The 13,022-nt window shown below is 41.8% G+C and overlaps 1 protein-coding gene across 2 annotated transcripts in view; it reads right to left on the reverse strand.

Moving 5' to 3' along the window:
* The window catches only part of LOC110462419 (cysteine-rich DPF motif domain-containing protein 1-like), a 91,353-nt gene extending 79,177 nt beyond the window's left edge, over nt 1-12,176 (reverse strand). The window contains exon 1 of one of the 2 annotated variants that reach the window (XM_021516367.1): nt 11,978-12,176. In XM_021516367.1, the coding sequence (XP_021372042.1) occupies nt 11,978-12,096 (119 nt within the window). In that variant the 5' untranslated portion in view covers nt 12,097-12,176. The remainder of the gene's footprint in view (nt 1-11,977) is intronic. The other variant, XM_021516366.1, reaches the window with a different exon arrangement.
* Nucleotides 12,177-13,022: the final 846 nt, after the last annotated feature.

Consider the following 13,022-nt stretch of genomic DNA (forward strand, 5'->3'; position numbering starts at 1 on the left):
CTTCCCCCAAGGATGCTTCTGACCAAATATGGAACAAATCCTTTCATTCCTACAGAAGAAGAAGGATTTTAAAGAATTTGCTATATTTCCCCTATTGGGCCCCGCCCCTAAGCCCCCAGGGGGGCCAGACCCACCATTTATACAAACTTTGTTCCCCTTCGCCCAAGGATGCTTCTGACTAAATATGGACCAAATCCTTTCATTCCTACAGAAGAAGAAGGATTTTAAAGAATAATTTGCTATGTTTCCCCTATTGGGCCCCGCCTCTCAGGCCCCTGGTGAGCCAGACCCATGGTTTATACAAAATTGGTTCCCGACAACCCAAGGATGCTCCACACCAAATATGGAACAAATCCTTCCATTCCTACAGGAGAAGAAGGATTTTAAAGAATTTGCTATATTTCCCCTATTGGGCCCCGCCCCTCAGCCCCAAGACCCACCATTTATACAAACTTTGTTCCTCTTCCCCCAAGGATGCTTCTGACCAAATATGGACCAAATCCTTTCATTCCTACAGAAGAGGAAGGATTTTGAAGAATAATTTGCTATATTTCCCCTATTGGGCCCAGCCCCTTAGCCCCCAGGGGGGCCAGACCCACCATTTATACAAACTTTGTTCCCCTTCCCCCAAGGATGCTTCTGACCAAATATGGAACAAATCCTTTCATTCCTACAGAAGAAGAAGGATTTTAAAGAATAATTTGCTTTATTTCCCCTATTTGGCCCTGCCCCTCAGCCCCCTGGGGGGGCCAGACCCACCATTTATACAAAATTGGTTCTTCTTCACCCAAGGATGCTCCACACCAAATATGGACCAAATCCTTTCATTCCTACAGAAGAAGAAGGATTTTAAAGAATAATTTGCTATGTTTGCCCTATTGGGCCCCATGTTCAGGCACCTGGGGGGCCAGATCCACGGTGTATACAAAATTGGTTCCCCTTTACCCAAGGATGCTTCACACCAAATATGGACCAAATCCTTTCATTCCTACAGGAGAAGAAGGATTTTAAAGAATTTCCTATATTTCCCCTATTGGGCCCAGCCCCTTAGCCCCCAGGGGGGCCAGGCCCACCATTTATACAAACTTTGTTCCCCTTCGCCCAAGGATGCTTCTGACTAAATATGGACCAAATCCTTTCCTTCCTACAGAAGAAGAAGGATTTTAAAGAATAATTGGCTATGTTTGCCCTATTGGGCCCCATGTTCAGGCGCCTGGGGGGCCAGATCCACGGTGTATACAAAATTGGTTCCCCTTCGCCCAAGAATGCTTCAGACCAAATATGAAACAAATCCTTTCATTCCTACAGGAGAAGAAGGATTTTAAAGAATAATTGGCTATGTTTGCCCTATTGGGCCCCACGTTCAGGCACCTGGGGGGCCAGATCGGACCAGACTAAACGTTTATACAAAATTGGTTCTTCTTCACCCAAGAATGCTCCACACCAAATATGGACTAAATCCTTTCATTCCTACAGAATAAGAAGGATTTCAAAGAATAATTTGCTATGTTTGCCCTATTGGGCCCCATGTTCCGGCACCTGGGGGGCCAGATCCACGGTGTATACAAGATTGGTTCCCCTTCACCCAAGAATGCTTCAGACCAAATATGGAACAAATCCTTCCATTCCTACAGGAGAAGAAGGATTTTAAAGAATAATTTGCTTTATTTCCCCTATTTGGCCCTGCCCCTCAGCCCCCTGGGGGGGCCAGACCCACCATTTATACAAAATTGGTTCTTCTTCACCCAAGGATGCTCCACACCAAATTTTGTTAAAATCCGTTCAGTGGTTCATGACTAGTAGTGTAAAGTTGACGGACAACGGACGCAGGACGACAGACGCTGCGGTATGGCATAAGCTCACCTTGGTCCTTTGGACCAGGTGAGCTAAAAAATTAACTAGTCTATAAATAACGGTATTTGGTTAAATCCGCCCAAGGTAACAACGGCCAGGCCGATTTTACCCAAGTGAAATCGGCCCAAGTTAAAATTGGCCTTACTATGTATCTAATATGTTAAATACATTGTTACAGAGGGGTATTTGGGGATGAATAAATAACACAAGCTCGACTTTTTGATACCGAACCAGTGGTTTTATTGTAAGTAAATCTTACCCTGCAACGATACAAACATACAATACGCATAACATAACATAACATACACATAACGCTATCGATACATATATAACAGATATGAGTACAATCTGACAATTAACACTTAGCTGTAAAATATCAGGGACTGTATATAGAGGGGATTGGCAACTCTGCCCCAGTCAAGATTCTATAGCACGTCGCTTTTGTGTTTGTTCACCGAACCGCGAAGTCATCGAGAGCCCCTCTCGATCAGCCCGCGCTTGCGCACTAGCGTTAAAATTAAGCATGCACCTGCTTTCGGTGTCATGTCAACAATCTCGCCGAGATCGAAGTGTTTTTTGATAACGGTTAGCCCTGATTGGGACTGTGTATTAGTAGGTCTTCTTTTTATTCCAGGGACAGGGCTATCGTTGCCACTATGTCTAGCCTTTCGGCTGTGTTGGTGGCTATTACAACCAATCACATTTCGTAAAGCACGTTCCAGTGAAAATAATGCTAACATTGACACTTTTTGACACAAAATCAGCACAAGTTATTTGTTATTTTTTGCCATAAAAATTAGTACTACATATCAAAGTATTATTCAACTTTCTATCGCTGTAAATTTCAAAAAGAAGTAATTTTTAGATGAGCTGATCCTCGAATGCAGGCGATACTTTTTTGTTGCGTTTAACATTTCCGGTTGTTTACGGTTTTTAACAACACGTGTCCTTCGTTACCAGACGAGTAATTTCATCTGTGACATCGCTATCGTTCCAAGTAATGCAAATCAAATCAGGCCTATTTAACATAGAAATTACTCAGCTGTTTATTGATATTAATTGTTTTAAAAAATATAATCGATAGTTTAAAAAATTTAATCAAAACAGTGAGCAGTCACCAACTACTTTCGCAACAATTATTTACGTTCGAGTGAAAAATAATGCTGATATTTACACTTTTTGACACAAAAATAACACAAGGTTAATTACATTATTTGCAACTAAAATGGGTTGGGTTGTTATAAAATTTATTCAGCTTTCTATTGCTGCTAATTTAAAAAAGATCGGTAAAACAGTTTTGGAGTGAGGCGGTTCACATACATATGGGGGGATTTTTATCCCGCATTTTTTTCTATCGACGCCCACCACAATACTCTAACCACGCGTTACATCGCGTTTAAAAATAGAAAAATATACCCCAAAAACGAGACATCTGCAATTACTATGGTACCACAGATTTTATCAATTATAAGTAATACAATCAGCATATAACAATGGGATAAACAAAAGACGTAAGAACACTTATCGAGATTGGTTTGTTTTCACACCAACTTCTGCATCTAACGAAGCGGTATCGACGCCATATTGCTTTGTCAAAATTGAGATAGGTGGCGCTCGCTATCTGCTCCTGATTCAGGGGGAGGTAAGTCTAGATTGACGTGTCATAAAATTGGTAAGGGAAAGAGGGAGTTGCTAATCCCCTCCATTATACGTCCCTGAAAATATGTACGTTTAACCGGGGATTATATAATAACAAATAGTGAATTGGAAATAGGACATATACCATTTCCTTATCTACAAGTATAAGTTGCAATATGGATTACAATTTACCTTTACACATATATTAAAAAAAAGTGTATGGCCTTTTGGCATTTACTGTTGACACAGAGACGTATAATAGTTATACTGTATTATACATCTCTGGTTGACGTTACTCATAAATGGTGAAAACTATTTACGGACGTACACTATGACGGTACATTCAAAAGGATATATATACATATTGGGATTATTATGACTTATAATGAAATAATCACCTCAGTGTGGCAGAAGGCTTTACAATATGTCCAGCTCATGTATTAGTCTGTACACATATTCAAGTCTGTAAACATAAACCATACAAATAATAAGATATGGAATATAAACACAATCGTACCGGCCGGTGTAATGGCGGCGGTCACTCAGGTAAACCCAGCGTACGCACACATACATGTTTTATTTAAAATAATATAAAATACCGAACAAATAATATCAGATACTGCTCGCGGGAAATACCGCACGCCGGACAGGAAAAAGGACTAATAGAAAAGATCGACAGGTTAGTTTGTAAATTGAGAAATCGACTTTATGCCTCTCTTATATTCTTGTCAGTCGTCGTTGTCGTCGCTTTCTCGTCTACCTAGTCATACAAAGGTATACCGCGCCAACCCAATAGCCAGTCAGATGATAGATATATACTGACGACACACTACTGACCTCTATACCGGACATATTACTATACATCAATTATTATACAACATTACAAATAAATTTGATAAAATTCAATACTGCCACATTATAACATTTATGTATATTCCATGTATACATAGGGCCCATTTTGGGCCGATTTAACCATAATAAATGATTTATAAATAACAGGTATGAGAAATGACTCAATGACAATAAAAAAGTGGGACTACAATCAATACGGCATACAGCACCTAACTCTCAAATGGATTAGAGGCTTTCTTACAGGCAGAATACAGCAAGTTGTCTTGGAGGGAGCTACTTCATCAAAAGTCCCGGTAACATCAGGTGTACCCCAGGGCTCGGTCCTCGGCCCAATTTTATTTTTAATTTATATTAATGACTTGCCACTAAACATAACATCAACAGTGCGTCTCTTCGCAGCCGACACTGCTATCTACCTAGCGGTAAGTAATCTACAAGATGCATACAGACTCCAAAAAGACCTTGACAGATTACAGTTATGGGAGAAACAGTGGGATATGGAATTTAACCCGAGCAAGTGCCAGGTAATACACATACCCAGGTCAAAGACGCAAATCCCCACAGAGTATATGCTACACGGACAAGTACTTGAAACTATTCCACATGCAAAATACCTTGGTGTCACCATATCATCAAACCTAACCTGCAATAAACACATCCAAAATGTAAGTAGCCAAGCCAACAGAACTTTACGATATATAAAAAGAAATATCAAGGTGAAAGGTAAAGGCTGCAGCGTACACGGCACTGGTTCGCCCTAAAATAGAATATTCTGCCTGTGTCTGGGACCCATACACCCAAGATCAAAGTAAACAACTAGAAATGGTCCAGCGCATGAGAGCTGCTAGATGGGTGTCTGGCAAATTTTCCCCTCTGGACAGTGTAACAGACATGTTAGGGAGTCTGGGTTGGCAAACATTAGCACACAGAAGATCCAAAAGCAGACTGTGTTTATTTTATAAAATAGTCTACCAGACAGTAGCAATCCAAATGCCACCATATGTAGTCCACCCAACGAGACTATCAAGAAATGCCCACCCCCTATCTTTTCGGCAAATCCCTACCAATAAGGACTTTTACAAATACTCTTTCTTCCCCCTAACCATAGTCCAATGGAACGCCCTCCCGTTAGGAGCTTGCAGCAGTCCATCACTTGACACCTTCAAGAAGGCAATCAGTGATACTCCCTTTGTTAGGCCATAGACTATGTCAGCATATTTTTAACTTCACCCTCCCCCGTCCCCCTCACCCCCTGTCATCATAGTTCACCTACCCGAATACACTATTTCTGGCTCTGTATTGGAAAGAGTTCCTANCCCCCCCCACCTTCACACCCCGACCCAAAGTCCATAATAGATCCGCTATTTTGTACAACAGGAGCTATCAACATCCGTAGAGGTTCCATAAAATATGCACTTGTATGGGCAGTAGCAGGTCTAAACTTATAGACATTTCTTAGCACCAAATACTCTCTCATCACACTTTTCTTTCTTTCCTCTCTCCCTTATGCATGCACCTGTCCGCACTTAATCATTTCTATCTCGGTCACCACGAAATACCTTTTAACATGCACAGACGCGCACGCTGCACATAATACTCGAAAGAGGATGTTGCAGAATAGATAGATAGATAGACTACAAAGACTTTGGGCTTCATTTTTGGTTTCATTTTATAGACCTTTTCATTTCGTAGACTAAATATAGAAATCCCTATATGCTATTGCAATAGCAAGCGCCTGTGGTAACAACATATCGATCCGTCAAAACTGGACACCCGATACATTTGAAAATAAATGTAGAGCAGGCTCACATACCTGTTATACCTGTGAGTGTTATTGTGTGTGTGAAGGTAGTGTGTATGCGGTAGCGTGAGTGCAACTCACGTGAGTAGTGTGTCGTGAGTGTTGGTCAGACTGACCATTGACAAACAGACTGTGTGACTTACCACAGACCTTACCCATCACTCCCTACGATCCGCCCTTTATCCTTTCCTGGTATGCCGCCACCAGCCACTCAACGCTGGAACTAGCGATGGTTCAGACGTATTGAGATATCTAAGATTTCTTACTACATGTTAATGTGGAGTGCGGGCAGTGTATGCGAATACACCGCTTCGGTCGGAAAGCCTGGTAAGTGCATACATGTGTGAAAGGATTGTACTTTCGTTTTTGTTTATAGTCCGTTTCGTAATTGTTGTGCGTAATTGATATTTATTGGTTGTAAGTGTGTGTCTTATATGTTGTAGGTTTTTTACCTGTGTCATAATAAAGTTTTGGAAGAGCTCACCTGTTGAAGTCTTGAGATAACCACCCCGGCTTACACTGGCGCCCAACCTCCTTGAGGTTCTGTATCGATTACAGAATGCTCAATAACAACACTCGGAAGGATGCTTATCATCTCCCGAGATTTGACGCAGTCATTGATACCCTGAATGGCTCTAAGTTTTTCTCTAAGCTTGACCTACGTTCCGGCTATTGGCAGATAGAGATGGAGGAACAGTCCAAGCCGTACACAGCCTTTACAGTAGGTAACCTTGGGTTCTATGAGTGTAACCGTATGAGCTTCGGTTTGACGAATGCTCCTGCCACATTCCAGCGGTTGATGAAAAGGTGCATGGGTGATTTACATCTACGAGAATGCTTGGTTTTCAAAAATGATGTTCTCATCTTTCCTAGAACTTTTGAAGAGCACCTGAAGAGGTTGCAGGCTGTGTTTGGTAAGATTGAGGCCCATTGTCTCAAGCTGAAACCGTCCAAGTGTGAGTTGTTTAAGACTTCAGTCACATATCTTGGTCATGTGGTTTCAGAACAGGGTATTAGTACTGACCCAGATAAGACCAAGGCAGTGAATGACTGGCCTGAGCCCAAAAACCTTAAGGAACTCCGCCAGTTCCTCGGGTTCACAGGTTACTACCGACGGTTTGTGAAAGACTACTCCAAGATAGTTGAGCCACTCAATGCACTGTTGAGGGGGCACGGTGTCCCAGGTAAAATACAAACCGGTAGAAAAAAGAAAGTTGCACCTGCAAAGTGGAAATGGGGTGAAACCCAACAGACTGCCTTTGACAGAGTCAAAGAGAAGCTTGTTAGTCCTCCGATTCTGGGATATGCAGATTATTCCAAGCCATTCGTGGTGCACACTGATGCCAGTGGAGACGGTTTGGGTAGTGTCATTTATCAGGAGCAGGAAGGCCAGGGTCATAGCGTATGCGAGTAGGGGGCTTCGACCTAGTGAAAGAAACTATCCAGCTCATAAGTTGGAGTTTCTGGCTTTAAAATGGTCGGTCACTGATAAATTTCATGACTACCTCTATGGTACCAAATTTCAGGTGATCACCGATAATAATCCATTAACTTATGTCCTTACCAAGGCCAAGTTAGATGCCACAAGCCATCGCTGGATAGCTGCCTTAGCTAGTTATGACTTCACAATATCATATCGCCCAGAGAAGAACAATGGTGACGCAGACGGGTTATCCCGCTGTCCCCAGGTTTTTTCAGACACGGTCAAGGCCATTTGCCAGGCTGCCACAGTTTCAGTGCCACTCGCTGACTCAATAACATGGGGTCCAGCCTCTCTTTCGGCCAGAGATGAGGCTGGTAGCAATGTAGATGAGATCAGTAAAGTAGATTGGGCTTTGGAACAGAGTAAGGATCCAGTGATTGGGAGGCTTGTACACCTCTACAGTAGGAAGCCTTTTCCAGGTGGAGAAGAGCTGAAGGATAAGCTTCCGAAGGTGCGAAGGTATCTTAGGGAGAAAGGGCGCATTTCCTTTGTAAACAGGGTCTTTTACAGAACTACTACTGTAGATGGTGAACGGGTGAAACAATTACTGTTGCCTGAAGCACACAGGGCCCAGGGGCTGAAGGGTGTTCATGAGGATGTGGGACACCAGGGCAAAGAGAAAACTCTGTGGCTAGCTAGGCGGAGATTCTATTGGCCAGGCCTGGAAAAAGATATTTGTCACAAGGTAGAGCAGTGTGGTAGATGCATTAAGAGGAAAACCCCTGTGAAGCCGGTGGCTGGGTTAGTCCCCATCGAAACCACTAAGCCACTAGAGTTGCTGTGTGTTGATTTTTTAAGTTTAGAAAAGTCAAAGGGTGGTTACGAAAACATCCTAGTAATCACTGATCACTTCACACGATATGCACAAGCAATCCCATGCCGCAACCAAACTGCCTCCACAACAGCAAAAGCCTTATATGAACACTTCATCGTTCATTATAGTTTCCCTGAGAAATTGCTGTCTGACCAGGGCAGGAATTTCTGTAGCAAAATCATAAGGGAACTATGTAAGATTGCTGGGGTTAAAAAGGTTCGAACCACTCCTTACCATCCCATGGGCAATGGCTCGGTAGAGCGGTTTAACCAAACTCTCCCCAAAATGCTGGCTACCTTGGAAGACGAACAAAAGTCTGACTGGAAGAGCTATGATTCACCACCGGTTCAGGCCTACAATGCCACCAAAAGTGATGCGACTGGATACTCTCCCCACTATTTAATGTTTGGTTGGCATCCGAGGTTGTCCGTTGATGCATTCCTGGGTATCAGTGACCCACAGGGGAATCAATCCGGCAACCATGAGACATATGTCCAACGGTTGAGGCAGAGGCTGGAGTATGCTTATAGGTCAGCAGCTCGAGAATCTGGTAAGCAAGTGGGGCAAAATAAGGCTGCTTACGACGCTCGGGTACGAGAGACAAAACTCAGCGTGGGTGATCGAGTATTGGTGAGAAAGGTAGGATTCCAGGGTAGACATAAGCTCGCAGATAGATGGGAACAGGATCCCTATATGGTGGTCTCAGCAGAGGTAGACGGGTTACCTGTGTATAAAGTGCAGAGGGGAAAATGGTGTCGGTTCCGTGCACACACTCCATAGGAACATGCTGTTGTTATTTACAACAATTCCACCTGACTGGGCTGAAAATGAAGCTCTGGCGAATCACAACATTCGCCGAAATCAGGTCAGTAGGGTAAAGTCCCAAGCGGAACAGAGTTCCAGCTCCAAGACGGAGACGGACGATTCAATCACGGTCAGTGACAGGTATGTCATTCCTTATAAGAGGAAACCAAGAGGGGGAGTCTTCCTTACTCCGGATAGGATCCCTGGACCTGTTAGGAGTCCTAATCCGCCCCGGGTTTCCATAGAAAACGGCCCAACACCATCAGAGCTATCTTCCCCTGTTCCATATAGGGTGCCATCCCCAGAGGTTTCCATGGAAAAAGAACCTCTGACACCAGGTTCCTTGGAAAACCCTGATAAGTCTGAAACACAAGATGCTCCACCAGCAGTGAATAGGGAGGATTACGGATCCGATAAGGAAGCTGCTAGTCCAGCAGGAGTCCGACGTTCGGACAGGACACGAAATCCCCCAGACTGGTATGGAGCATGGGTCAAGTCTCAATTAGTCCCCAAACATTTTGACGAGACATTTTGAACAGTTAGGTTTTATTGTAGAGTAGTGAGTGGTTTATTGAGTAAAATGGTCAGATTGATTTTAATAGACCTACGTTGTAAGGTAAAAGTAGGTACATGGAGCACTTATAGGAACCATATTGTGACCATTGTGAAATGGTCGTAGTAGACAGGTAGCTGTAGTATAAAGGTGATCAGAAGCGTGGTATTCTGATGTGATATACACCATACCCAGTGGTTCATTTTAAACAGGTGTTCTGAGTACATAGGTTTTCATTATTCACAGGTTGACTTCGTAGGGAGGTTTTATCCATAAAGGGGTGACATTGTGGAAAGGCAGTCCTTATGCAAGGGGTTCTGTGTACAAGTCGCAAGACAAAATGAATGTTGAACCTTGGTATGATATCTATAAAAGATAGGTTGGATTAGGTATCTGATCATGTTGGAGTAAGTTACAGCATTTTTAAACAAGTGATCCTATCATGGGTTAAGTTATAGTTTGTTTATATTATGTGAGTTTAAAGTTTATACAGCAGTCTTATTGAGATAAGCGGAAGTTGATATGATCTATTTATTAATGACTCCTTGTAGTGGCTGTGGGAATATAAGGTCTTTGGATGTCCGTGTTAACTGGCTTTAAGATAAGTTATTGCTTGATTACTTGCATCATGTCAATTACTGATGAGCCCTATATATATACCAAAGCCCATTCCATTACATAGAGAGATGAAATATCTTTATCAGTATTATTGTATAGCACAACAAGTGTTATGCGACTGTCTGGAAATTTATTAATTGCGGTTTTATCGATTATTTCTACAGGTTCTGAAGATGAATTTTCCTGTTGAATAATTACTGGTGATTTCTTTGTTTATTTCTTTATTTTGCAGCAAATTGATAATTACATTTTATTACATAGTAGTTGGATGAGCTGATGTTTACCTGCTTACGTTAAAGGGGCTGGTCGGGGAAAAAAATGTCATATTTGCTAAGATGGCATACACATGTTTGAAATACCTTCTTATGAAATATACCGATTCAAATTTTGCTGAAATTCACTCCCTAAGAGTAAATTTTGTAATTATATTAAAGAAATCCTAAATGGTCACCTGACAGTCTAAAACTCTCAATTGACCGAGATCAGTGATGTAATTTTACCGCACGCGCGTCATCAACAAGGCCAAATGCAAACATCACGGAGAAAGAAAAAGATTCATGCAAAAGTCATGACAGGCACGAGGTATCAATACCGTTATATATAACAACATATAGGTAGGAATACTACACTTGCATCATACATGACCTTTGAAAACAATTATTTACGTATAGTATTGCTGTCTTGTCCGCTAGTTGAGTCCGACATGGCACATGACGGCATGCTATTGTTGTTATATTCACTGCCTCACTTTCGAAACAACCACGTGACATATTATAAATAGATCTGCGCTAAATTTATGCGGGGCTTCCCCGAGATTTCAGTGGTCAAAACCGGACATTGCAAGCAGAACTCGACCATCATATTGCCATGGTATAACTTTTGGAAGGCCAGAGAACGCATTTAGACCCATTTATTTTGTAATGTTTTCCCCGACCAGCCCCTTTAATGAAATATGGGACATATTTCAAATAAGGGGGGGTATGTGTAGACCAGGCTCACATACCTGTTATACCTGTGAGTGTTATTGTGTGTGTGAAGGTAGTGTGTATGCGGTAGCGTGAGTGCAACTCACGTGAGTAGTGTGTCGTGAGTGTTGGTCAGACTGACCATTGACAAACAGACTGTGTGACTTACCACAGACCTTACCCATCACTCCCTACGATCCGCCCTTTATCCTTTCCTGGTATGCCGCCACCAGCCACTCAACGCTGGAACTAGCGATGGTTCAGACGTATTGCGACATCTAAGATTTCTTACTACATGTTAATGTGGAGTGCGGGCAGTGTCTGCGAATACACCGCTCCGGTCGGGAAGCCTGGTAAGTGCATACATGTGTGAAAGGATTGTACTTTCGTTTTCGTTTATAGTTCGTTTCGTAATTGTTGTGCGTAATTGATATTTATTGGTTGTAAGTGTGTGTCTTATATGTTGTAGGTTTTTTTACCTGTGTCATAATAAAGTTTTGGAAGAACTCACGTGTTGAAGTCTTCAGATAACCACCCCGGCTTACATAAATATAATTCAAAACTGACATCCCGATAGACTATTTCTTTCACTTACAAAATAGATTTCAGAAACGGTGGCTTTGACCCAAAGTATTGGAAGTTCGATGAAAAGTCGCACTGTTTACAAATAAATGTCTTCACTTTCTCTTCATCATCAATAGAAACACCCGCCATTGATCAATTTCAAACATCCAAATGACAGAGACTTGGGGTCATTCTGAGTCGTATCAAGTCGTTCCGGCAACAGTGTCTAACAGCTGAGCTGCCCTCACTGGAACCGGGGCTGACGGGGACCGTCGCTGACCAGGACCGTTACACATTGTGTCGTTTCCATACACTTGTTTTAGCAAAAGTCTGCCATGATTTGTATCAATATGTGACTAATGTTTAGCATTGGAAGTATCAGCATCAAATTATCAAGACGAAGTGATTATGATCATTGTTTTTAATACAAAAAGTGTAGCAGAACTCATAATGCGGTGTAGGAATATAGCAGTTACCTCCCTTTGATCATTTAACAACGAAAATACACGGTCCTGAGCGGGGACATCCTTATCAGGAAATCAAATGTTTAACATATACATTGTGAATCTTCTCATTAGTTAAGTCAGCAGAAATGAATCGGTCAAGCGATGTGTCATAATGATTTTTAAATAAAAATAAGCAACATGAACGACGAAATACTAAATATATACATCAAATAATATACACGGTCCTATGCGGGGACATCCTGATCAGGTAATCAAATGTTAGTTATATCCGTTATATCACATTAATAAATATAGCAATGAATACGGTCAAAAGAGAAGTCATAATGACTTTTGAATGCAAAAAGTGGCATAAAAAACCCGACGAATTACTTTATATATACATCTTATAGCATACAAGGTCCCGAGCGTGGGTATCCTGATCATGAAATCAAATGTGAAATATATCCGTTCATTTTTCGTCACATAAGTTAAGTTAGGGATGAACACGGTTAAAAGATGTGTCATAATGATTTTCAAAAAAGAAAGATGCAACTCGAACTACAAAATACTGCATGTATACATCTTACAAAAAACACGTCCCTGAGCGGGCATCCTGATCAGGAAATCAAA

Source organism: Mizuhopecten yessoensis, unplaced genomic scaffold (assembly GCF_002113885.1).
Source record: "Mizuhopecten yessoensis strain PY_sf001 unplaced genomic scaffold, ASM211388v2 scaffold10795, whole genome shotgun sequence".
In the NCBI taxonomy this organism is placed as follows: domain Eukaryota; kingdom Metazoa; phylum Mollusca; class Bivalvia; order Pectinida; family Pectinidae; genus Mizuhopecten; species Mizuhopecten yessoensis.